The sequence below is a fragment of the Salpingoeca rosetta genome (genome assembly GCF_000188695.1).
Source record: "Salpingoeca rosetta unplaced genomic scaffold supercont1.15, whole genome shotgun sequence".
Lineage (NCBI taxonomy): Eukaryota > Choanoflagellata > Craspedida > Salpingoecidae > Salpingoeca > Salpingoeca rosetta.
This window is the reverse complement of record NW_004754919.1, coordinates 43,512-68,511: the sequence shown is the minus strand read 5'-3', so window position 1 is coordinate 68,511 and position 25,000 is coordinate 43,512. Positions and strand designations below refer to the sequence as shown.

At 58.1% G+C, this 25,000-nt stretch overlaps 6 protein-coding genes across 6 annotated transcripts in view; 3 read left to right on the top strand and 3 right to left on the bottom strand.

Moving 5' to 3' along the window:
• PTSG_05804 (uncharacterized protein) overlaps nucleotides 1–374 on the bottom strand; it is a 1,404-nt gene extending 1,030 nt beyond the window's left edge. The window contains exon 1 of the mRNA XM_004992639.1: nucleotides 1–374. This exon is cut by the window's left edge and continues 551 nt beyond it. Within this exon, the coding sequence (XP_004992696.1) occupies nucleotides 1–367 (367 nt within the window). The 5' untranslated portion in view covers nucleotides 368–374.
• On the top strand, nucleotides 263–4,232 carry PTSG_05803 (uncharacterized protein). Its single transcript, XM_004992638.1, has 10 exons — nucleotides 263–580; nucleotides 952–1,037; nucleotides 1,174–1,296; nucleotides 1,467–2,060; nucleotides 2,247–2,339; nucleotides 2,566–2,700; nucleotides 2,852–2,998; nucleotides 3,198–3,371; nucleotides 3,517–3,684; nucleotides 4,013–4,232. The coding sequence occupies exons 1-10, from the start codon at nucleotides 409–411 to the stop codon at nucleotides 4,076–4,078; spliced, it is 1,758 nt and encodes a 585-aa protein (XP_004992695.1). The 5' UTR covers nucleotides 263–408; the 3' UTR covers nucleotides 4,079–4,232.
• PTSG_05802 (uncharacterized protein) lies at nucleotides 4,070–15,917 on the bottom strand. Its single transcript, XM_004992637.1, has 7 exons — nucleotides 15,367–15,917; nucleotides 14,506–15,089; nucleotides 11,604–13,973; nucleotides 9,965–11,261; nucleotides 5,204–9,702; nucleotides 4,618–4,981; nucleotides 4,070–4,382 (listed from the first exon to the last, which is right to left on the bottom strand). Exons 1-7 carry the CDS (start codon nucleotides 15,485–15,487, stop codon nucleotides 4,306–4,308), a joined length of 9,312 nt encoding a protein of 3,103 aa, XP_004992694.1. The 5' UTR covers nucleotides 15,488–15,917; the 3' UTR covers nucleotides 4,070–4,305.
• Nucleotides 15,918–15,949: 32 nt separating this feature from the next.
• Nucleotides 15,950–19,486, top strand: PTSG_05801 (uncharacterized protein). The gene is made up of 10 exons (XM_004992636.1): nucleotides 15,950–16,295; nucleotides 16,584–16,622; nucleotides 16,805–17,220; nucleotides 17,434–17,555; nucleotides 17,715–17,944; nucleotides 18,170–18,394; nucleotides 18,612–18,672; nucleotides 18,851–18,930; nucleotides 19,093–19,152; nucleotides 19,320–19,486. The coding sequence occupies exons 1-10, from the start codon at nucleotides 16,099–16,101 to the stop codon at nucleotides 19,345–19,347; spliced, it is 1,458 nt and encodes a 485-aa protein (XP_004992693.1). The 5' UTR covers nucleotides 15,950–16,098; the 3' UTR covers nucleotides 19,348–19,486.
• A 158-nt stretch (nucleotides 19,487–19,644) lies between these two features.
• PTSG_05800 (uncharacterized protein) lies at nucleotides 19,645–22,166 on the bottom strand (the record flags this gene model as incomplete). Its single annotated transcript, XM_004992635.1, has 7 exons — nucleotides 19,645–19,904; nucleotides 20,103–20,257; nucleotides 20,479–20,647; nucleotides 20,920–21,109; nucleotides 21,273–21,296; nucleotides 21,545–21,679; nucleotides 22,050–22,166. The coding sequence occupies 7 exons, from the start codon at nucleotides 22,164–22,166 to the stop codon at nucleotides 19,645–19,647; spliced, it is 1,050 nt and encodes a 349-aa protein (XP_004992692.1).
• A 97-nt stretch (nucleotides 22,167–22,263) lies between these two features.
• Nucleotides 22,264–24,768, top strand: PTSG_05799 (uncharacterized protein; the record flags this gene model as incomplete). The annotated part of the gene is made up of 10 exons (XM_004992634.1): nucleotides 22,264–22,392; nucleotides 22,676–22,709; nucleotides 22,942–23,065; nucleotides 23,229–23,284; nucleotides 23,537–23,599; nucleotides 23,898–23,947; nucleotides 24,073–24,147; nucleotides 24,337–24,360; nucleotides 24,513–24,566; nucleotides 24,601–24,768. The coding sequence occupies 10 exons, from the start codon at nucleotides 22,264–22,266 to the stop codon at nucleotides 24,766–24,768; spliced, it is 777 nt and encodes a 258-aa protein (XP_004992691.1).
• Between the last annotated feature and the right edge of the window lie 232 nt (nucleotides 24,769–25,000).

The window sequence follows — 25,000 nt, the reverse complement described above, 5'->3', positions numbered from 1 at the left end:
GCTCGCTTGGCCAACTGTCCACCACGCTGCGCGACGTCACCGTGTTGCTCTGTAGTGACATGGGCGATGATGGCATCGATAACGAGCCCGAGCCCTCCTCTGCACCATCGTCGTCAAGCACGTTGATGCCGCTGGTCTCTGCATCCTGTGCTTGCGGCGTTGCCTCAGGATGGTCTCGCCTTCCTTCATTTGGCGATGCTGGCGGCAGCTGCCCTTGTTCTTCACTGTGCACACCACCAGCCCCACCCTTTCCAACCTCATTGCCCCTCACTACAACACCCGCTTCCCCCTCCACCTCCACTTCCTTCGCTCCATGCTGCTGCTGCTGCTGCTGCTCGTCTGGTCTCGAATCGCTCCCCATCATCATCCTCAACGATTTGTTTGTGTGTGTTGTTGTTGTTGGTTGCGATGCTGTTGGTGACGCTGAACGACGTGCAGCTGCCCTTTGTGGTGGCGTGCATGGTGGAGGGGCATGTGCAGCTCAGCAACCCGGAGGAGGACATCAGCCTGGGTCAGCCACGCTACTGCCCACGCATCGACGGCCCGGACCTCCAGCAACAGTTTGTTCTCCCAGACCACGGTGAGCAGCCTGTGTGTGTGTGTGTGTGAATGTGCATGTGTGCGTGGGTGTGCATGCGTGTGTGTGTGTGTGTGTGTGTGTGTGTGTGTGTGTGTGTGTGTGTGTGTGTGTGTGTGTGTGTGTGTGTGTGTGTGTGTGTGTGTGTGTGTGTGTGTGTGTGTGTGTGTGCGTGTGTGTGTGTGTGTGTGCGTGTGTGTGTGTGTGTGTGTGTGTGTGTGTGTGTGTGTGCGTGCCTCTCTTGTCCGCCTACTTATCTGTCCACTCATCTACCTGTCCCCCCCCCGTTTCCTCTGCTCGCCTGTTCACCTGTCCATTCACTCTCGCTTTCCACCCATCTCACTCTGCACCTCATGCCCTGTTCTGCCTCATAGTATCGGACCCCGCGCGGAAAGCCGTGTTGTGCACGACGATCCTCGTCAATGGCGCCACCATGGCAACCAGCCAACGCGCACTGCAGGTAAACACGAAGAGGGGCGGTGGTGTTGCACACACTGTCTTGCCCAACGCACATTGCGACTCGCACGGCTGCTCATGTGCTGTGCCGCTGACACGCGCTACAACTTGCTGCGATGCATGGCTGTTGCTTTCTGCAGTTCCCACCAGAGGGAAGGCAGTTTGTTGTCTTCCAGGACTTCTGGCGAGCCGCACTGCGTCGCAATGCACAGGAGGTCCGCGTTGGCCGCTTCAGCGTCACCGTCCGTCGCCACGACGCTCAGGTGCCAGCTTGCCCGCTGCGTGGTGGTGCAGGGCTGTGGCGTGAACTCAGGATCGTGCATATGCTCTTAACGGCTTTGGGATCACGCTGTTGTAATGGCAGTGACAGCAGGTGCTTGCGCATGAACCATCACGCTCACCAAGCTCAACACACACACACACACATGGGTAGGTGTATGTGCCTGGTGCACCTTCCAGTGTGCAGCCTGAGGAAGAGCAGCAGCAAGCGTCTCCGACGGACAAGCACGAAGACACTGACCAGGACAAGGCGAACGAGACAACAGACGCGATGGCAGCGGCAGCCTCGATCCACCAGGGAAAGGTGGCGGAGGGGAAGTCAAACGCAGATGGTACTGCAGACGGCGACACGGCAGCCGAAGCAAACGCAAAGCATGGCGCGAGCACCCAGCAAGGAAATGAGACCTCAAGCACGAGCACACACACGAAGAAAGAGGGCAAGGATGGCGATGATGGCGATAATGATGACGACGACCGCCCAACAGCACAGCGCCCGCCATCTGCAGCGTCACGACGCGATGATAAGAGCAGCGTTCGAAGCATGTCCATCAAGGGCAAGAGGGATGGTGATGATGGCGATGATGTGGACGATGGCGAGCTGCCCGCTGAAGCGCAGACTGTTGGTGTTGGCGAAGGGTTACCCACAAGTATGTTGCGAGAGAACACAGGCGTCATGTCTGCCGATGATGTGGCCAAGCTGGTGTCCTCCTATGACGCGCTCACACACGCCATTCGCAAGGCTGCAGAGGTGCGGCCGTGGTTGTATGCGCGCGCGCGTGTGTGTACGTCTGTGTACGTCTGTGTGCGTGTATGTGCGTGTGTGTGTGTGTACCTGAGTGAGTGAGTGCGAATGGATGTTCGTCTTCGAGTCTGACCCGTCACACCTCATGTGATTTTACACATGTGTGCACATGTGTGCATATGCGATGATCAGGAGCTGCAACTTGAGCGGCAGCGGCAGGGCGATCTCGACCGAGAGCACAGACGCGTCAAGCAAATGCTCGCAGAGAACAACGCAAGCATGCAGGTCAGTATCTGGTTGTGTGTGTGTGCGTGTGGTTGTCGTTGCGCGATGTATGTCACGCTTCAACCTCTGCATGTGTTCGCGTTGCAGCTGCAAAGTTATGCAGCACACGCAAACACGCATACACACATACACACACACACACACACACACCATGTGCCAGCCATTCAAGCACACTGCTCACGTCCCACGTGCCCTGTTCACTGTGTGTTTGTGTTTCTGCCGACAGGTTGAGTTGAGTATGGACACAATGCCCACGCTCTCTGGCGACGAGTTGGTGTCGTCCTATCTCAGGGCTGCAGACACCTATTCCGCGCTTATTGCCGAGAAGCGCGCGCTCACAGCAACACTCACGTCCGTTCAGGTCGGCGCCCAACACACACGTGCTGTTGCTGCTTCTTCTTGGTGGTGCTCGTCGTTTCAATTCTGTGTTTAGTTGCGGCTCACGCGTGCGTACGTGTGTGTATGAATGTGTGTGTGAATACGTGTGTGCGTGTGCGCGTGTGTATATACAGAACGAGCTCATTCAGCGCCGGAACGAAGAGGCGCAGCTGCTCACGCTCAGGGACAAGCACGCCGTCGACTGCAAGAACACACACAACTTACAGGCCGCCCTCAGGCGCGCAAAGCAATATCGCGCGCTCTGGTCACAACAGCACCAGGTCAGCCCGCCAACGTCGTAATACTGTGTGCGTGTGTATGTGTGTGTGTGTGTCAGCGCAGGTAGATCTTGTTGTCATCCACCGTTTCTGTCTATCCGTCCAACCACCCAACTGTCTATTCCATTCATCTTCCCATCCATGCACACTGGCCTCACCCTTGCAACTCCCCAATGCAATTCCCCAATCGTTTCCTGCCCAGGTGATCCGCGAGCTTGAGAAGGCGATCCAGACCCTGAGCCCTTCCCTCATCACCAAAGACACCATGCTGGAGGGTGTGCGCCATCAGCGCTCGCTTGCACAGAATCTCGCCCTGCACCGCGCGTGGATACAGGCCAATCGCCAGCGCCGCAAGCAGCAGCAGGCCGCAGCAAAGGTCGTGTGCGTGGCGTGTTTGTGGTTGATACGACAGCACGCATCTGATTTGGCTCTCCCGTGCTCACCCGTTATGCACACATCCCACGTCACACATCACATCACATCACACATCCCATCACATCACGCACCACACGCCATTGCAGGACAACGAGGATGCTGAGACCCGCAAAGGGTCTGAGGCCGCCGCACAAGCGCAGTCGAGTGCACCGCAGCCACGCCGACGGCAGCCAACGGTGGAGGAAGCAACGACACTGGCCACATTGAGGGAGCGAAAGCGAAGCTTGCAGGCACAACTCAAGGCAGCGGCAGGGGTGAGACATACGTGTGTTTTGTATGCGTGCGTGCGTGCGTTTGTGTTGTGTGTGTGTGTGTGTGTGTGTTGTGTGTGTGTGTGTGTCATTGCATCACAGACGCACACATCCCCCAGTGGATGTTGTGCGGATGGTTTCCGAATTTACTGAGTTGTAACGCGAGACAAAACCACAGCGACACTTCGTCGCACACGCACCCTGTTGCACAAAAGCACACAAAACCTTGGATTGCCACGCACGAAAGCACAGCATGCAACTATCGCCTATCAAGTGCTCATCATGTTACCACCCCCTCTTCTCCACGCACCACGCAATGCCACACAAACAGAAACATCGACAGGAAACACAGCAGTTGCAAGCAAAACTGTCATCTCTTCTGGAGGACAGCAGCTGACACCTGCCAGCCACAGAGGCACAGAATGAAGGGCAGAATGTGGAGGAGCAGGAAGAAGGAGAAATAATGTGTGAGAAAGTGTACAAAGCAGGCATTGTGAAGGGACAGTCTTGACAGCCTTGTGCAAACAACAAATAGAAAAACTTCACGGGGACAAAGCACATTCATGTGCACTGCACACATGTCCACAAAATGAGTGCAGCAATTCCACACACGAATGCCTCACATCACGCAGTTGATGAATCGAGCACAATCTTGAGCTCCATCGTGTCGCCGGCGCGCGAGATGAGGCGCCCAGCATCCTCTGTCGTCATCGAAAGCGCGCAGTTGAAGATGATGGGCAAGGCCAGTGTGAGTGGTGGAGTAACAACGACACATGAACGTGATAAACATTGAGAAGAGCGTTTGAAAGGACCAAGAGCAAGCAACCCATATCAGCGCAGGCACACGCGCACACACAGACACACACACACACACACACACGCACGCACACACACACACACACACAAGTACGTGTTCTACACGCCTGTTGCACTCACGCTTTGTGACGACGGATGTGTCGGTGCCGTTGATACTGAGGACGCGAACGCCCTTCTTCAGCCGCGGTTCGTTGGACGCCGCACCGCCCTCACGCACACGCCCCACCGTCAGCGGGCCAGGCTTGTCCTTCGCCTTGAGAACAAACCCAAAGCCCTGCGAGCCCTTGTGCAGCACAATCACCGCTGTATCGGGCTCTGCGCTGTCGGTGTCGGTGTCGTTGATGTTGGCATTAGTGCTGGCGTTGTTGCCATCATCATCATCGTTGGCGTTGTCCTGCGCGCCCTCGGCTGGAGACGACTGCTGCTGACTTGCGGCGTCGGTGTTGGACCGACCCGCAGCGCTCGGGGAAGGTGAGGCGGGGACCTGCCACAGACACAACAGCGCAAAGCAATGAGGAAAAACAAATTGCAGAGATGTAGCAGCATAAGAGCAGGCAACGAGCGTACATTACACACACGACGCAGAAAAAAAAGAAAAACACACACACACACGGACACACACACACACACACTCTCTCTCACACATGCACACATACGCACACACACACACACACTCACTCTCTCTCACACGCACACAACCACACACCTCTGCGCCAACACGGCAGACGGTAAATGTGGTGCGAGCGCGACCAGACTGCGCCGCCAACGCTGTCACGTCGCTGCTGGTGCTGTCGACGAGCATGTTCGAGTCAATTGCGGCAACAACATCGCCACGACGCAGCGGGGTGTGGTCCTTGGCGACGGTCGGTGCGCCAGACCCAATGTCCTCAAAGGCAACCGCAGCCACATCTGCAGATGGCATGGAGACACGGGCCGCGGTGGGCGCGGCGGTGACGTCAAACTGGAAGCTGCCGTCACGCACGGGGAGGGACACGTTGGGGCAGCGGGCAATGGTGAAGCGAAGAACATCGCCAGCAGCCTGGATCAGGCCAACAACCACGTTCTGGCTCTTGCCAACAATCACCTCGCCGTTGACGGCAACCACACAATCGCCCGGCTGTACGCGGCCCGCGTGGCGCGGGTGGGCGCTGTTGATGTACGTGTTCTTCACAGACTGCCCATGCACGACAATGGCGCAACCAAGCCGCCCGCGGTCCTTCTCAACATCCACGTTCAGGACTCGAATCGGCAGCGACGGTGGTACGGGTTGCGGGGTCCCGTGTGTCTTGGTGCCGGCGTCAGCGTTGTCTGCCAAACCCTGAATGCGCGCATATCCGTCCGTGTCCACGCGTGCGGCGAGGTGCACAGGCTCCGTGGCTGTGGTGAGGATGCTGAATGCCTCGCGCTGCGTTGCCGACGTCAGGTCCTTGTCGTTGACTTGCACCAGCCGCAGCCCCTTCTTCATGCCCGCAGCAATGGCCACGGGGTTGGTGACAGAGCACAGGTACACGCCGAGACCCTGCTGGGTTGGATGACCCAGCAGACCAATACCGAGCCGGCCGTCCGTCCTCGTCACGTCGCACTCCACCAGCGCTGGCGGGGCATCGGGCACTGTCTCCTCTTCATCGTTTGTATCGCCATCCCTGGCCGCGGCAGCATCGCTCTGCTGTTGTTGGTGCTCCTGCTGCTGCTGGGGTGCGCGAACGGGAGACGTCGGGGTGCCGAAGCGAGAAAACCCGCCGTCGTCTGGGATGACGGTGAAGATGACTTCATCGTGATCGTTGCTCGTCACGAGCGACAGCACCTCGCTCTGTGTCGCGTCCCGCGTGTCGTGGCCATCCACGCTCAGCACGCGCATTCCAACCTCCAGCCCCTGTGCTGCTGCATCTGTGTTAGCGACGTTGCTGATGTACACGCCATATCCGCGTGCCATCGACTCGCCAACCAAACCAAGCCCGAGCCGCCCATTTTGCCGGCGAACGACAATGCGCTGTACACCGCTGTCAGCCAGTGATCCGTCTTCGTAGTCATCGTCACTGCTCGACGCTGCACTCTCGCGTTCCTCGGGAAGCGGCTGATGTTCGTGATGGAAATCGCTGTCGTGTGCACCCACACGCCCGCGATCAGAGACGGACGGTGTTCCCGATGTCTGGGCGGATGCCACCTCAACAAACCGCGAGTACCCGCCATCATCACCAATCACCCCAAGCACAACCTCGTCCCCACGCTTGCTTCCCAGTTTCTGCAGCACGTCTCCCTGTGACAGTTCCCGCACATCCTCTCCATCGACCGTCATGATGCGCATCCCTGCCACCAGGCCCTGCGCCGCTGCGTCTGTGTTGGCGACGTTGCTGATGTACACGCCATATCCGCGTGCCGTTGACTCGCCAACAATCCCAAGCCCAAGTCGCCCATCTTGCCGGCGAACAACGACACGTTGAAAGCCTTCATCATCATCAATATCCTCATCATCATCAGCAGCAGCATCAGCAACATCAGCACTCGAACCGTTGCCAGTGTCATGCTCACCGACCTCTCGTCTTTCTGTTGCATCGTCAGAACTTTCATCGTGGCGTTGCTGCCCTTGCTGCTCTTGCTGCTCTTCCGCTTCCTCTGCGATTGCTGCGATGGGCTCGGATTGTCGGACAGCGGCTTCAGCAACTACTGCAACCTCCTCCTCCTGCCGGTGTTCCTGTTCTACTTCCTCTTGCCCCTGATGCTTCTCTTGCTTTTGGTGCTGGTCGCGGTCTTGGTCTTCGTGACGATCTTGCTGTCCCCTGTCCGGTTCCCCCTCATTCTCCTCTCCCCAGTCTTCCTCCTGTTCCTGTTCCTGTTCCTCCTGGTGCTGCTCTCGCTCAGCACGGGCCACATCACCATCATCGTCATCGTCGTCGTCGTCATCACTCTCCTCTGCCTCCTCCGTCACAGACGCCAGCCCCGCTGCCGCTCTTCCTTGTGACTCGGACACAGACGGTGTTCCCGATGTCTGGGCCGATGCAACCTCAACAAACCGCGAGTACCCGCCATCATCACCAATCACCCCAAGCACAACCTCGTCCCCACGCTTGCTTCCCAGCTTCTGCAGCACGTCCCCCTGTGACAGTTCCCGCACATCCTCTCCGTCGACCGTCATGATGCGCATCCCTGCCACCAGGCCCTGCGCCGCTGCGTCTGTGTTGGCGACGTTGCTGATGTACACGCCAAACCCACGCGCTGTTGACTCGCCAACAATCCCCAGCCCAAGTCGCCCCTCTTGCCGGCGAACGGTGATGGGCTGCACGTTTACGCTACTCTGTCGCCGCGAGTACAGGCTCATGTCCATCGCGGGCTGCTTCACCAGGTCGGGGTGCTCATGAGACACGTCAGCAGCTGCTGTCTCCTCTTTCGACTGCCGGCGCGGCGTTGCAGCAGCTGATCCGGGCAGTGACGATGCGTGCGCAAACTTGGCAAACCCGCCGTCGTCTGGGATGACGGTGAAGATGACTTCATCGTGATCGTTGCTCGTCACGAGCGACAGCACCTCGCTCTGTGTCGCGTCCCGCGTGTCGTGGCCATCCACGCTCAGCACGCGCATTCCAACCTCCAGCCCCTGTGCTGCTGCATCTGTGTTAGCGACGTTGCTGATGTACACGCCATATCCGCGTGCCATCGACTCGCCAACCAAACCAAGCCCGAGCCGCCCGTCTTGCCGGCGAACAACAATGCGCTGTGCATCTTCGTCGTCACCCGAGTCACTGTCGGATGACCCATCCTCGTCTGCTTCATCGCTGGCTTGCACCTCGTCATGGTGATCTTCGTGCTCGTGCTCATCTTCCTCTGCAATTGCTGCGATGGGCACGGCTTGGCGGACAGCGGCTTCAGCAACTGGCAACGGTTCCACCTCCACCTCCACCTCATCCTGCTCACGTTCCATTTCCTCTTGCTGGTCCTCTTGCTGTGGATGTTGTTGCGATGGTTGTTGTCGCTCGTGCTCTTGAGCGTGGCGCTGTTCCTCGGCCTCGTTGGCGTTCTCTTCTTCCACATTAGCTGCTGCTGCTGCCTGTTGCTCAGGTTGCTGCTGGTTCTCAACGGTGCGAGATTCCTCATGCTGCATTTGCGCCTTCTCTTGCACCGCCTTCTGCTCGGCACGGGCCACATCACCATCATCGTCATCGTCGTCGTCGTCATCACTCTCCTCTGCCTCCTCCGTCACAGACGCCAGCCCCGCTGCCGCTCTTCCTTGTGACTCGGACACAGACGGTGTTCCCGATGTCTGGGTCGATGCAACCTCAACAAACCGCGAGTACCCGCCATCATCACCAATCACCCCAAGCACAACCTCGTCCCCACGCTTGCTCCCCAGTTTCTGTAGCACGTCTCCCTGCGACAGTTCCCGCACATCCTCTCCATCAACCGTCATGATGCGCATCCCTGCCACCAGGCCCTGCGCCGCTGCGTCTGTGTTGGCGACGTTGCTGATGTACACGCCAAACCCACGTGCCGTTGACTCGCCAACAATCCCAAGCCCAAGTCGCCCTTCTTGCCGGCGAACAATAATGCGCTTGTGTGTGCTGGTGGCAGTGCTGGTGCTGGCAGCGGCACCCTCGCTCTCAAACACAGAATCTGTCTGCGAGGGGAGACGGGATGACCCGGGCGCAGGAGAGCGGACAGGAGTGGTCGCTGGTGTTGGGCGCGTAGACGCGTGTCGTGACAGCCCGGCCTCAAACTCAGCAAACCCGTGCACGTCCCTGATGACCTGCAGCACAATCGTGTCCTCGGCGTTGCTGAAGATGTCAAGCACCTGTGTCTGTGTGGACTGGGTCGTGTCGACGCCGTCAGCTTCCATGATGCGCATGCCGCGTGCCAGTCCTTGCTTCTCTGCATCGAGATTCTTCACGCCGGCAACGAACACCCCGCGACCGCGGCGGCTGGTATCACCCGCAACCGTCACGCCAAACTTGCCATCGATACGCCTCAGGCGAATGCGCTTTGCCCGCACAGTCACCGTCCCCGACCGGTTGGTCTTCTTGCGCGAGAGGCTGAAGATGCGCTTTCGGAGGGAGGTGCCGCGGCGTGGCGATGGTGATGGTGATTGCGAAGGTGTGGAGAGCGTGCGAGCAGGAGCAGCGGCTGCACTTGGCTCGAACAGCCGCCACATGTCCTTATCGCGAGCCACCATCAGCGTCACCGCCTTGCCAGCCTCGGCCAGCATGCCGTTCACTTGCTCTGTCGTGTGGATATAATGCGTTGGAGGGGGCGGGGTTGTGAATGAGCAGGACGTGAGGAGGCAGAAAGTGCATAACAAGTACAGTTTGGTGTTTGAGACGCTGGTGCAACAGTGGTTTGGAGGACTAACAAGCGACGCTGTTGGCGAGCGGTGAAACAGAACGAGCAATTGGTGAACCAACGACACGCAACCACAAGCACAACACACGCACACACACACGCGCGCACACACACAAACACATACACACACACGTTCGCGTACCCTGTGATGCGAGGATGGCCGACTCGTCGCCAATGAAGAGGATGCGGTCGCCAGCGGTGATGGCGCCGCCGTGCACGCCGTCCAGCTGTGCCGTGGCGTTGGTCTGGTCCTCCTTCAGCACAAGGAACACAGGGGTCATGACGCCCGGCGTGCTCTGCAGCCGGAAGGGCGACGATCGTGCGGTGATGTCCTTCGTGTGCACCACCACGTTGCGGGTGTGCGGCAGCATTGCGCACTTGATGATGATGGGTTCCGTAGCCTTCTTGAGGGCGGTGACAGCTTGGTCGCGGGTTGCGCGCTGCACATCTGTGCCGTTCACCGCCAGCAGCCGCATGCCACGCCGCACGCCCCGCTCCCGCGCGTTTGCGTTGCTGACGCTAGCAACGAACACGCCAAAGCGGCCCTCTGTCAAGTGTGCTGCAACCGCGAGCCCAAGGCGCCCGCTGCTGCGCTCGAGGGTGAACGTGAGCACCTCCATGTCCTTCCAGTTGGCGCCGGCGTGCGACTGCAGCCGGGCCCTGGAGGCGTCGTGTGCCGCGGACTGCGGGCGCGATGATGGTGCAGACGGCAGCGGCGGCAGCACGTCAAGCACAATCTCATCGCCGGTCACAGCCATGAGGAGGCGCTGGAATCGTGCAGAGTCTGCGTCATGCATGTCTTCGCCGCACATGCCAATGATGCGCATGCCTGGCTTGAGTGCTGTGGTCGGGTTGGTGACCGTGTGCACGTACAGGCCGTTGCACCCGCTGCCGTCCTCATTCTGCTTGGTGGTCATGACTGTGAATCCAAACCGGCCGTCAAAGCGCTGCACCTGCACGTGCTGTGGTTCCGCCTCCCGCACCTCAATCTGCACAGACTCGTTGGCTTCGTGCAGCAGCCGCAGCACATCCTCATGCGCCAGGCCGCTGATGTCTCTGCCGTTGATCGCCACAATCTCCTGCCCTTCCTTCAGCCCAAGCCGGCGCGCTGTGTCGGAGTCCACGGCGCCAATCCTTGTGCCTGCGCCCGGCACCGTAGCAATGCCGAGACCAAGCCGCCCTTTTTCCCGCGACAGCGTTCGCTTCAGCACCTTTGCTGCTGGCGGCGATGTGGCACTTGCTTGCTGTTGCTGTTGTTCTTGCTGCTGCTGCTGTTGCTGTTCCTGCAGCTGGATGTCGATGTTGTCCATGGTGGTCTTGATGTCCTCCCACTGTTCGCGACCTGTGCGCTGCACGACCACCTCCAGCGCGGTTGCGGTCGCGCCAATCAGCCGCAGAAGATCCTGCATGGACGCGCCCACGAGCGCGTGGTTGTTCACCTGCGCAAGGTAGGATAAGGCAGAGGGTTTGCATGGACACGTCAGTGTGTTTGTGTGTATGTGCGTTTGTGATGGATCGTGTACGAGTGTGTGTTCGTGTTTGTGTGTGTATGTGCATTTGTGTTGGGTCATGTACGTGTGTGTGTTTGTGTTGTGTACGTGTGTGTGTGCGCGCGTGTATGTGTGTGTGTGTATGTGTGTGTGCGTGATTGTGGGCAGTCATGTACTGCGCAACAACTCCTCCTCCTCCTCCTCGACATCCTCCCCGACTATCCACAAAACACAACAAACAAACATAGGCAAAGAACAGCAGCATCTGGTGTCAGCTGGCTGCCTGCTTACCTCAAGGATGCGATCGCCTGGCTGGATGAAGCCAAAGCATGGCCCTTCCTGCTCCACCCCCGTCACGAAGAATGTGTCCATGCCTTGCTGCACGCCGCCAATCAGCTTCAGCCCAAACGGCTGGTTCGGCTCCCGGTACACGTCCACGGCGAGAATGGGCCCCGTGCTGCTGAGAGACGTGCGGGTGCCCTTGGTCAGCGGCAGGGTGGTTGGCGGCAGATTGGGGCGTGCCATCCCCGTGCGGGAGCACACCGCCTGGTACTTGTTCCACAGCCCAGCGCCAAGCCGCATCACACGCAGCTGTGCGCCGCGGGCGTTGCGGTGAAAGGTCTCGACCATGTCTGCACGCGAGCGCCGCAGCATGCCCGCATCGTCAAGCGACAGCACCAGGTCACCGGCCACAATGCCAAGCTCTGCAGCGGGGGAGTTGGGCTTCACCCCTTGCACAAACACGCCACAGAACGCCGTGTCGCTGCCACCAGCAAGTATGAGACCAAGCTTGTCTGTGTCCGGCAGCTGGAAGGTGCGAATTGGCCCAGCGAGCTCCGTATCGAGGGTGGTGTGCAGCAGGGCCTGGCGAACAGCGTCGTACCCGGCATCCGAGATGCGCACCACGAGGGACATGGTGTCCCGGTTGGTGGACAGCAGCCTGTCCGCGTGCTGCGGCGATTGCACGCGCTGGCCGTCGATCATGAGTATTTGGTCTGCGGCCTTGATGCGCCCGTCCCGCCCAATGGCGCCGCTCGGGTCAACTGCAGCCACGTACGCGGGGCCAACCGTGCCGCTGCTGCTGTTGTCGAGGTCGGATGCCGTTGCGTCGAGCGAGGCGAGCAGGTCGATGCCGAGCCCGTACCGCCTGATGTTGGTGACGGTGACGAGTCGCGGCTCGCCGGCCTTCCGCCGCTCAACCTCAAGCAGCGCCAGCGCCCGTGGGCTGTTCTCCACGGCGAGCGTCATGCGGTCGAGCGACGCAATGCGGTCAATGACGGCGTTTGCCAGCTCGGACGTCACGTCGTGCTCGTTGATGGCCAGGATGCGGTCGCCAATGAACAGGCCGGCCTCAATCGGCTCTGCGCACGTCAGCTCCTTCACATACACGCCCTCCACGTGGCTGTTGCGCTGGGCCGGGTCGCTTGGCCCAATGAGGGTGAAGCCGAACGTGCCGTCCTCCGTACGTGTGAGTTGAACAGTGCGCACACCACCGTTCATGCTCACCACGGCTGTCTCGCGTGACGCGCGGCGCGGGCTGGTTCGTGACGACGACGATGGCGGCGGCGGTGCTGGGAACAACATGGACGTGAGCGGGTGGCCGGACGGGGTGGAGCTCGCTGTGGAGGCAACACTCATCCTCTGCTGCCGCTGCTGCTGGTCGTGCTGTGGCCGCAGCTTGGCAGCGCCGCCGACAAATGCGCTGTTGCGCGTGTCTGCAACGAGGTCAAACTCGGCTGCATCGCAGATGCGGGCCCACTGCTGGGTATCGACGACTTGGACGGTGAGGTGGACGGGGGTGGCGAGGTTCTCCGCCAGCTGCTGCAGGTCCCACATCTTGGACAGGACGAACGACCGCTGGTTGACGTCGATGACGCGGTGCCCGACGGCGATGGGCGCCCCAGCACCGTCGCCAACACGCGTGACGAAGAAGCCGCCGAGGACGCTGCCGCACCCGCCAGAGACCTGCACCCAGTCGTCGTCGGTGGAGAGGGTGACGGTCTTTACTTCGCCGCGCGTGCACGTTGCTGTTGGCTCGCTGCTGAGCAGCGGCAGGACAAGCTCGCGGACGGCAAAGGCGTGCGGGTGGCGCATCTCCACGCGGTATGCGGCCTCAGCCTTGATGTCGTGCCACTGGTCGGCGCCAATGTGCTGCACCACCAGCGTGAGGGTCGACCCTGCTCCCCGCAGGATGTCCACCACGCGGTCCCGCGACTGGTTGAGCAGCGACACGCCGTCTGCGGCCAGCAGCCGGTCGCCATATTGGATGTTGGACGCCGCTGCCGCCGAATTTTCGGTGATGCCATCAACAAAAACGGCCATGAGCTGGGTGTCGAGGCCGCCTACGACGCGCAGGCCCAGACGCTGGCCGGCCACTCGCTGGATGAACACGCTCTCGATGGGGCCTGAGGTGGGCATGGTTGAGGTTGGCGCAGACGCGGCAGACGTCACGGGTGCATCGCTGACGGTGGTGGTGGTGGCAGGTGCGGCAGCAGTCTGCGGGGTTGATGTTGCGAGCTGGCTGGAGCGGCGGCGGGCTGCTGTTGGCTGGGAGCGCATGGCGCTGACGGTGCTGGCCGGGGTGATGGGGCTCAGGTCCATGCGGCTGCGCTGGGCATGGCTGGCGTCCGCAGACGTGTTCAGCAGGCTGCTCTCCTCTTGCTGTGGTGGGCCAGGAACGGAAGGGGAGAAGGTAGGGGGGAAGTGAGTGAGAATGTGTGTGTGTGTGTTAGTGAGTGAGTGAGTGAGTGAGTGAGTGAGTGAGTGAGTGAGTGAGTGAGTGAGTGAGTGAGTGAGTGAGTGAGAATGTGTGTGTGTTAGTGAGTGAGTGAGTGAGTGAGTGAGTGAGTGAGTGAGTGAGTGAGTGAGTGTGTGTGTGTGTGTGAGTGTGTGAGTGAGAATATGTGTGTGAGAATGTGTGTGTGTGGCAGCGATAAGCGACATTGCCACGGGGATGCGTTGCAAAGCAATGCTTAAAATACAAAACAAAACTATGCGCAACGATGTTGCACACGTGTGCACGTTGGCAGGAGCACGTGCACTCTTCACCACACCTGTTACACACACACTCACACACTCACACACACACACTCACACACACACACACATATCACACAACCAACACACATACTACAAACAAGCACACAGGCACGCAAGGACGAGTACAGAGGCACAAGTGTATCCGCGTACTCACCGAGAAGTTGAGTGGCGGGAGGCGGTCTGAGCGCACGGCACTGCGCGGTGTCTGCATGGCTGGTGCTGGTGCTGCTGCGTTGCCATCAAGCCGCCGCTGTACGGGGACAATCTCGTCGCCACTGGCGCCAGCTGCCGTGTTGTCATCACCCGTTGGCTGCGGCGCAGTGCCTGGCAGCGGCGTCTCTGCAAACTCCGGCGGGCCCGCTGCGTCGGAGGCGGGCGAGTTGTACTGCTGCGGCGTGTAGCGCAGCTTCAGCTCGTCCACGATGCTGCGCGCTGGCGTGCCGATGGGCCCGGACTGCGCAATGAAGTTGAGGCGCGAGGAGCGCGGGCGCGACGTATCCGATACGGTGGCGGCCGAGGAGGAGGCAGAGGACGCGGGGGACGACGTTTGGCCAGAGTCAAGGGGCCGCCGCAGGCGAAGGTTGAGCACCTTCTTGCTGCCAATCATGCGTGGCACTGCGCGGTGGGAGAGGTTGGCGGTGGTGATGCCGTTGATGGCCTCGACAATGTCGCCCTCCTGGAGCAGACCAAACGCAGGGCCTGCTGCCGTCACAGACGACACCACATGCAGCTTCTCCGCTGTTGGCATGCGTCGGCGTGTGTATGTGTGAGTGAGTGTGTGTGTGTTTGTGTGTGTGTGTGTGTGTGTGTATGTGAGTGTGTGCGCGTGTGTGAGTGCGTGTGAATGTGTGTATGTGTATATGTGTGTGTATGTGTATGTATGTGTATGTGTTTGTTTGTGCGTGAAGGTGTGTGTGAGCGTGTGTGCATGGGAGCAATGCAACACACGAAGAGCACATCAACAGCCGCTTTCACCCCCCTCCCCTTCCCGAAGCACTCGCACCGCAAAACGCACCAGTGGAGCCGAGGGTGAAGCCAAAGGCATATTCACGCGAGCGGTGCACGGTGACGTGGATGACGTTGAACTCTGGAGGTTGCGCGTCATTCTCGCCAGTCCCCCATGCATGGACTGGCATGGTTGGTTGTGTCGCGGGGACAGGGAACAAAAGCTACAGTTGCTACAGTTGCTGCCACTGCTGTGATTGTTTGCCCGCGTCTCGACAAACGGGAGCGAGTGGACTTGCTTGCGGTCTCACTGGATGGATGAAAATTGCAACCGACGCAGGCGCTGTGCGCGAGGCGGCTGTATTCGTGTGTATGTATGTGTGTATGTATCTGTGCTCGTGTGCTGGCTGACAACGAGGTGGAATGCACCCGTGTGAAGAGAGCGAGCCAGGCAAGCCAGCCAGGCAGGCAGTGAGGGAGGGGGAGGTTTGATCGAACAAGGACGCCCGTCAGGTGGGTTGTGTGTTTGGGGTGGGTTTAGGTTTTGTTGTTGGTGTGGCTGCTCTGTGGTGGTGGTGTGGGGCAAGGGGGAAAACAAAACACAGACCAAACCAACCAACCACAATGCAAAGTGAGCAGCACACACTTTTTTTTTTTCAATTAGTTGGTTGCTGGTGGGTGTCGGGTTACGCTGTATCGTGGAAGACATTCGTGAATCGTCCGCACTGCACGTGTAAGGGAAACAAGACGAGACAAAGCAGCGTGGTTTGCAGCGTGCGTCGATCCAGACCCAGCAGCCATCATGGCGGTGAAGAGCAAGAAGCAGCAGCAGCAGCAGCAGGAAGGGAAGAAGGGCAAGAAGAAGGCGATGAAGGCAAAGGGCAAGAAGCCCGCGGAGCCGCTGGTGGCTCTGGAAAAGCAAACCAAGAAGAAGTATGGCTCCAGATCAAAGAAGAAGAACATCCGCAAACACACCGAAATCCTCCTCTCCGCCGTCGAGTGAGTGCATGGTTGTCTTGTGTGTGTACGTGTGTGCGTGTGTGCGTGTGTGTAGATGAGTGTGTGTGCGTGTATGTGTGTGTGTGTGTGCGTGTGTGTAGATGCGTGTGTGTGTGTGTGCGTGCGTGCGTACGTGTGCGGTTTGGGTATGGCTGTTCGCTCGTGAGCTTGACAGTTTGCTTGGGAGCTCGCTTGTTTGCTTGCTTGCTGGCTTTGTGTGTGCGTGCATGTGCTGGATGTGCTTGGTTGATTCACCTCCACTTCTCCTTGCGCGATCGCTTCTGACAGAACACACCGCGATGAAGTGTCGCATGAAATGCGTACAGGGTAAGTTTGATGCCCCTGTGCGCACCAACTGCTTTGCATCTGTCGTGTGTCCATGCCTGCGTGTGCCTGTGTTTTACCAGCAACACATTGAGCAGCGATGCGCGCAATCGTGCATACATGCACACACACACACACAAATGCGCACACAAATGCATCCTCACATGTTGTTATTGGTGGATCAGTGGACTTGTGCATGAGGCGCCGGATGAAGCGCTTTTTGCGGAGATGGTGACCCCCATGGGCGACACGCCACAAGTGGGCCGCAAGTTCAAGGCCCGCCAGAAGGCGGAGGAGCTGCGCACCAGGTACCACCCCTCCTCAAACAAGTTCATCAAAGCCGTGCGCACCGTGAAGCCCACCCGCAGCAAGGCCGCACGCAAACCAGGCAGCAGTGCCTCAGGCTCAACGGGCATCACAGGAAGCGCAGCGCCAGCAGCAGACGCGAAGCAGAAGAACAAGAACAAGAACAAGAAGAAACAGGAGGAAGCAACGCAGGTGCAGGAGGGTAGCACTGCAGACGAACCCGTCTTTGACATCTGGGCAAGCGAAGAACACACACCCAAGCTCAAACAGTCCAAATCACAGCGCAAGGGACCAGGTGTGTGTGGGTGTGTGTGGGGGTGTGGGTGTGGGTGGGTGAGTCGGGGAGTCACTCTGGTGGCTGTGCTTGTGCGTGTGTGTGAGTGTGGGTGAGTGTGTGTGTGTGAGTGTGAGTGTGTGTGAGTGAGCGAGTGTGTGTGTGTGTGTGTGGTTTCGCGCGTTGTTGTATGCCTGCTCCACAACTGATATCTGGACGTTGTATGTGCTGCAGAAACTGTGCTGAACCAGCAAGCTGTGGAGCGGCCCCTGCAGGGCCAGTCGTACAACCCGGAGTACGATGCGCACAGGAAACTGATTGCTGCTGCGGCAGCGACAGAGATCCTCGCAGACCGCGTACGTCACGCTGTATGCAAGGGTGTGTGTGTGTGTGTGCTGCGTTAATGTGTGCGTGTGCAAAGCTTTTGGTCGCTATTGTCCTTGGCCCTCACGCCATCGTCTCACATCCGCACAACACAACACAACACAACACAACACGTCACATCACATCGCCAGCGGCAAGCGAGGTTACAGCGGCGAGCGCCGCGGGCTGCAAACGTGAATCCAGCAGCAGCGCAGCGCGATCAGATGGTGCAGGTGGCACGCGATCTTGAGCGGCAGCGACGTGAGGCCGCCGGTGAAGACCGCGATGACGACAGTGACGAGGGTGAGGAGGGTGACGGTGATAGTGGCCTGGAGGTGCCGGAACCAGGCATGGAGCGAACCAAGAAAGTCACAGAGCGGAAGTGCGTACCACCATGTACTGCTCGTGTGTTTGCCCAACCTGTTTGTTTGCTTGTGGACGCTGTTCACTTTGTTTGTTCACTTTGTTTTTGTTTATTGCATGAGTGCATGCAAGCAACAACTTGCCGTGCTTCTTCCATGTTTCCGCCCTCAATTGCTCCATCATATTGCTCATCACCCACCACCACCATCACCACCGCCATCACCGCCGCCGCCGACGCCGCCAGGACAAAGGCGCAGCGCAACCGGCAGCTGCGACATGAGCGGCGCATGCGACGACAGCAGGCCCGCAAGCGCCATCGCCTGCGCATGCGCCAGTATTCGCAGTTGAAGCCCATCAGCAAAGCGCTGGACGAGCAGGATGAGCGGTATCGGCGCCGACGCGAGCACCGGCAACGCAGCGCACTCGACCGCCTCGCCCGCCCACGCCGTCTCAGCAAGTTCCAGATCAAGTCAGTCTCGCGTGCGCGTTGTGTTTGTGTTGTGTGTGTGCGAATATGTGTGTGTGTGTCTGTGTCTGTGTGCGTTTGGAGATTGTGTTGCAGTTTGTGATTGTACGGCACTGGTTGCTTTCACTTTTCCCAGCGTGATTTGCTTGCGTGGTGCTCATCGCCTGACCACCATCGCCACAACTCGCTTGTCTCCGCCCGTCGTGCTTGCCGCATACAGGCAGCCCCCACTGCCCGTCAAGCTGACCGACGAGCTCACACCATCTCTTCGCCAAATGAAGGTGCGCTTGCTGCTGTCGTTGTCACTGCTGGTGTTACTGCTGGTGCTGTGCGTACGCGCGCATGTGTGCGTGTGTGTGTGTGTGTGCTATTTCTGCCACAGCGGGCGTATCCCGCGTATTGCTCATCCAAGCTGTGCATGGCCACTAACGCGTGCATGCTGTTGTCGCGGCCGCTCAGCCCGAGGGCAACGTGTTTCGGGAGCGCATCTTCAGCATGGTTCGCCGCAACATCATCGAGTACCGCGAGAAGAGCAAGCGGTCAGTGCTGCGGTCATCATTTCCATCACACGCACACACGCAACACTGGATTGTCTATCGCTTCTGCTCTCGCGAAACCCATCACCTGTAATGTCTGCCTGCACCTCCCTGCTCACTCGTGCCCACTGCCTTTTGCGTGTTTCATGTTGCGTGCGTTGACAGCACCATCCGACGGAAGCGCAAATCATACGAGAACCGCGCACACAAGAACTTTGCCCATGCGTACGTCTGCCTCTTGATTGTGTGGTTGTGTGTGCGTGTGTGTGTGTGTGTGGCTGTGTGTGGCTGTGTGGCTGTGTGTGTGTGTGTGTGTGTGTGTGTGTGTGTGTGTCCTTCCCTTGTTCGTTCCCTGCTGCTCACATGAATGCACCGCTGTTTGTGCTGCACAGGTTCGACTCCAAGCTGGAATCGTTGTAAGGACGATGTTTCCGTGCGGCGGGCTGTTGTGGCGTTTGCTGTACATTTAGTGCTGAACTCAGGCGATTTTGGTATCGGAGAGCGAGAGAGAGAAGGGGTTGCATCTTAACAATGAACGAACACAATGATGAACAAACGGGTTCAGTTGGAGGTTTTCTGGCCACGCAAAGCGAACGAACGAAGGGACTGCCGGGTTAGCCACACACGCACACACACACACACACACACACACACACACACACACACACACACACACACACACACATACACACACACACACACACACACAGCGGGGTGTCAGGGGAGGTTGAGTGCGGTCAGCTGGTGGTGGTATCGCGAGTAGACGACAGTGCGATCCACTACAACGGCGCGGGAGACAGAGCCAACAGCGTGTGCCGCCATGTCTGTCACCACGAGCTCGCCGCTGTCTGTGGAGATGTTGAACGACGTGCGGGCTGCTGCCTGGCGCGGGTTGGTGTTCCAGTGCAGCACGCTCCCGTCCTCACCCGCCGTCACCAGCACATGCGGATTCCGAGGCGCAAACGAAATGTCCCACACTTGACGGTGAGGGTGGTGGTGGTTTGAGGGTGGTGAGTAACTTGGCATGAGATCTCTTCTTACTTGACGCCGGCTCCCTTTTGTCACCATTGTGTCGATAAAGAAATAACACATGACAATCACAACAAACACCGCTCAACAACAACAGTCAGTTCGGGCGTGCACACGACTACAGCAGGACGGCAGCAGGAGGGTACCTGGCCCGGTGTGTGCTTGGATAGTGGCGAGCGGGACGAGCGGTTGGCGTGCATCCCAGAACACGAGCAGACCGTCGTGGCCGCCGGCAACAATAATGTTGCGCTCGCTCGGATGAACGGCAATGCTGTGGAACATCTGTAGGCTTCCGTCCTCGCTGTTTGGGGGGGGGGGAGGGGCCACAAATGGAGACACACGCACGCGGACATGGTGAGCAGGAGCAGCGAGGCAACACAAGGCTTGAGCACCTTTACACACACACAAGTATGTACACACTCGCACACAAACAAACACACACACACACACACACACACACACACAAACACACACTCACACGCACGCAGGCATGCACCCAGGGTGACCAAGGCGGCATTGTACCTTGGCTCGCTGGTGAATGTGAGGGCTGCGCTGCTGCCGCTTTTGGAGTCAGCAGTTGGCGCGTGTGTGTCCCAAATCTCAACAGCACCGACATTCGTGCCAACGACCACGTCCTTGTGTGTCTGCGCAACGCAGCTGAGCATTGAGCAGCGCAGTGCCTTGGGTCGCCCTGTGTCGGTACACAGCAAGGGTGGTACGTGAGTGAGTGTGAGTGAGTGTGTGTGAGTGTGTGTGTGAGTGTGTGTGTGTGAGTGTGTGTGTGTGTGTGTGTGTGTGTGTGTGTGTGTGTGTCAATGAGTGCGCATGTGTGACATGGTGGTGCCTTGTGCATACACAAATGTACCCACATACACACACGCGTGCGGGCGAACGAACGAACACATTCTCTCTCCCTCGCTGTCTCGCAAATGCCACAACGCGCTGCTCGGACTTGACACGTACCCCAGCTGCCCACGCGTGCGGGTGCGGCTGCGTCCCAGACATGAAGCAGCCCATCCTCTGTTGTCGAGCAGAAGCGGCCATCACCGCCGGACAGGACGGAGAGACCAGAGACCGGCTGCCGCTCCTCAGCGCGATCTGTCGCGTGCGCTGGCGGAGGTGTCATGGTCGCTGCTTCCTCAAACACGTCATCCTGCCGGCAGGCATCGCACAAGCACAACACAAGGGTGAGCTTGCCAGATACTTCTGTTGCATTCACGTGCAGGGGCACAAACACGCACATGCATACACGTACACCATGCAACCTTGTGAAAGTTGAGTGAATAGACGGAGACGGCTCCGCTTTGCGCACCAACCACAACTGCCTCTGAGTTCAAGCCCTGGCACAATGCGCGCGAATGACCATCACGATGTGAGTGACACGTGTCAACATGGGTAGGATGCGTGTGTGTGTGCGTGTGCGAGAGAGTGTGTGAGTGTGTGTGTGTGTGTGCGTGTGTGTGTTTGTGCAAAGAGTGGGTATGTGTGGTCTGAGCGGGAGACTGATCCTCACACACTGCACACAGTCTCTCTTCATTTGTACACAAACGCATGCGTGCAGAAACACCGGCACGCGCACAGCGCTTACTGTGACGTGCAGTGGCGCCAGGGGAATGGATTGCTGGCATGAAAGGCTCAGTGTTGGTGAGGCAAGCTTGGACGAGAAGGGCACGCCACGCTCAGATTGCGTCTCTATATCCAGCAACGAAAGAGCCTCCGTGCCCTGCACCCGCACAATGAATGTAGTGTGGTCATAAGAGAGAGAGTGCATGTGTGTGTGTGTGTGTGTGTGTGTGAGTGAGTGAGTGAGTGAATGAGTGAGTGAGAGAGAGTGAGAGTGAGAGTGAGAGTGAGTGAGAGTGAGAGTGAGAATGAGTGAGTGAGGGGGAGACAGACAGAGAGCGACAGACAGGCAGACAGACCGACAGACACACAGACACACAGACACACAGACAGACAGACAGACAGACACAGAGTGTGAGTGTATGTGTGAGAACATGCGTGCTGGGCGCCTTCATCCATCCCAAATCTTGCCAGCACTGGTGGTTCCAAAGGGGATCGAAACAACAAGAAGTACGTACAGCCGCGCACACCTTTCCGTGGGATGAGATGGCCACGAGGGCATTGCGCTGCGCCTGTGGCAGCTGTGCCACTGCCACCACGCCTTCCAGTGGCAGCGAGGACGCACCACTGCTGCTGCTTCGCTGCATTGTCGTGTGTATCTCTGCTGTCAGTTGCTTCTCGTTGCAAATTGCACTCGCACGCCAATTGGCAAATTGCTCCACTGGAAATTCAACGGAGATGATGATGAGGACGGGTCTGTTTGGGTTTGCTGCTGCTGGCGGTGGTCGGCTGCTGATCGCAGTGGCTGTGGTGGTGGTGATGGCAGCACTGGCTGTGCCTGCCACCCCTGCACTGGCAGCCTCCACACCAAACGTAAGCCCAACATTGTGTGTGTGTGTGTGTGTGTGTGTGTGTGTGTCTGTGTGTGTGTGTGTGTGTTTGTTTGTGTTTGTGTGTCTGTCTGTCTGTCTGTCTGTGCGTGTGTCTGCGTGTGTCTGCGTGTGTCCGTCTGTCTGTCTGTGTGTCTGTCCGTCTATCTCTTCGTGTCTGTGTGTCTGTGTGTGTGTTGCTACTTGTTGGTGCTGCCAATGCTTGGGGTGTTGCTCACGCCCGATACCCGCTCACCCTCACGTCCCGCTCCACACTCGCTGCTCAGATTCTGGTGCTGTTCGCGGACGACCTTGGCTTTGGTAAGAAGCAGCGCGTGTGTGCACATGAAGCTGTGTGTTTGATTTTCGCACGTACATGCGTGTGTGTGTGTGTGTGAGCGTGTACGACTGATCACAATGTGTCCAAGTACGTCATGCTGTCTCTCTTGTGAAACGTGAAGCTTCATTCACAACGCTCACATGTGTTGTGCTTCCTGCAATGCATCGCACCAACTACACTGTCATGTGCTTTCATGGCCGTGTCACTGTGCAGGCGATCTGTCGTCCATGGGGCACCCCACAATCCGCAGCCCCAACATTGACCAGCTGATGCATGAGGGCTTGCGCTTCACCCAGTGGTACTCCGCCTTCCACGTCTGCTCGCCAAGCCGTGCAAGGTGCATTCTGCGTGTATGTGTGTGTGCGTGTGAGCATGAATGGCTGTCTGAAGCACAGTATTTGTCCTCCCCAACATCACCAATGTTTGTGACTGTTATTATGTGGAACCTGCACCGACTTCTCTCATTCACATGGCTCACAATGCCCCATGCACATCCACAGCATGATGACTGGTCGCATTCCCATTCGCGTCGGCTGCGCCGGTGCAACGTGGACCGGTATGTGTGTGTGTGTGTGTGTGTGTGTGTGTGTGTGTGTGTGTGTGTGTGTGTGTGTGTGTGTGTGCGTGGCTTTTGTGTGTGTGTGTGTGTGTGTGTGTGTGTGTGTGTGTGTGTGTGCTTTCAACGTCTCGTTGCCAAGATTTGGTTCTGATACCTGTTGTTGTGTGCCATATCCCACTTCACCCTGGCTCATCACCATCGCGCCATATCCATGCATTACGTCTGCACATGCGTTTCCACCACACGAAGGCGGTGTCTTCGATCCCTCCTCTGTCGGCGGCCTTCCCCTCAACGAAACAACAATGGCTGACGGTGAGTACGCCCTCGCGTGCCCGCACATGAGCTCTTGTGTGTATGCGAGTGTATCCATTTGTGTTTGTGTATGGACGCTTTTGTGTGTGTGTGTGTGTGTGTGTGTGTCTGTGTCTGTGTCTGTGTCTGTGTCTGTGTCTGTGTGTGTGGATGTATGTGTGTGGTGTGTGTGTGTGTGTGTGTCTGTGTCTCTGTGTCTGTGCGTGCCCACATGTGTTGCGTCATTATACTTTACTGTTGACCCTTTGTTTGCTGCGGATTCGTGTTCGATCCTCATCTGTCGTGGTCACGGTGTCAGTGCTGAAGACCAAAGGCTACGCAACGGCAGCCATCGGCAAATGGCACCTGGTATGACCGATGAACGTGACGATATTGTTCACGTGTACGTTTCCACGTTGACGTGCTTGCCTGCATTGTTTCCTGGACCACTGATTCGCACACATTGCCACCGCCACTGCTGCCGCCCGCCACAGGGTCAGCAGCCCAAGTTTATGCCTACAAACCGTGGCTTTGACTCTTACATTGGCGTTCCCTTCTCCGTCGACATGGTGCGTGTGTGTTGTGATGTGTTGTGATGTGTTGTTGTGTTGTGTGTGTGTGTGTTTGTATGTGTGTGTGTGTGCGTGTGTGTATGTGTGTGTATGTGTGTGTGCGTGTGTGCGTGTGTGGCTTGCATTGTGCCAAGTGCCGTAACACCCCTCATGGTTTCGTGCTCATGTGTGCATTGTGGCATACAGGGAAAATCTGCTTGGTACGATACGGTGAGTCGAACTGACACTCTACGATGCTGATATTGTTCATGCAAATCGTCTGGTCGACAACCATCGCAACTGATTCAGACTGGATAGCCACAAACGTTCTTACTCACGCACACACACACACACACACACACCCTCTCACAACACCTCATCAGTCCCCGGATCCGCCGCTGCCTCTCGTCCGCGATCTCGATGTGATTGAGCAGCCTGTCGACCTCAACAAGCTCTCGCACAGATACGCAGAGTTTGCCGACGAGGTACTTTGCTGTCTTGTTGTTGTTGTTGTTGTTGTTGTTGTTGTTGTTGTTGTTGTTGTTGTTGTTGTTGTTGTTGTTGTTGTTGTTGTTGTTGTTGTTGTTGTTGTTGTTGTTGTTGTTGTTGTTGTTGTTGTTGTTGTTGTACAGTGTCTGATGTGTGTTGTTGTTGTTGTGCTGAATAGGATCTGGCTTGTGTTGTGCTGTGTTGTGTGAGCCCTTGTCGTTTGTGCGTGGCAGTTGTGAGCGAACTGTCCTTCTCATACGACCATCCACGGGTGTTCAATGTTCCTGTGCTAACAAGCTGCCGCCCTGCATCCTCCAAACACCTGCTCCCCCTCCATCTGTGTCTCTCTCTCTCTCTCTCTCTCTCTCTCTCTCTCTCTCTC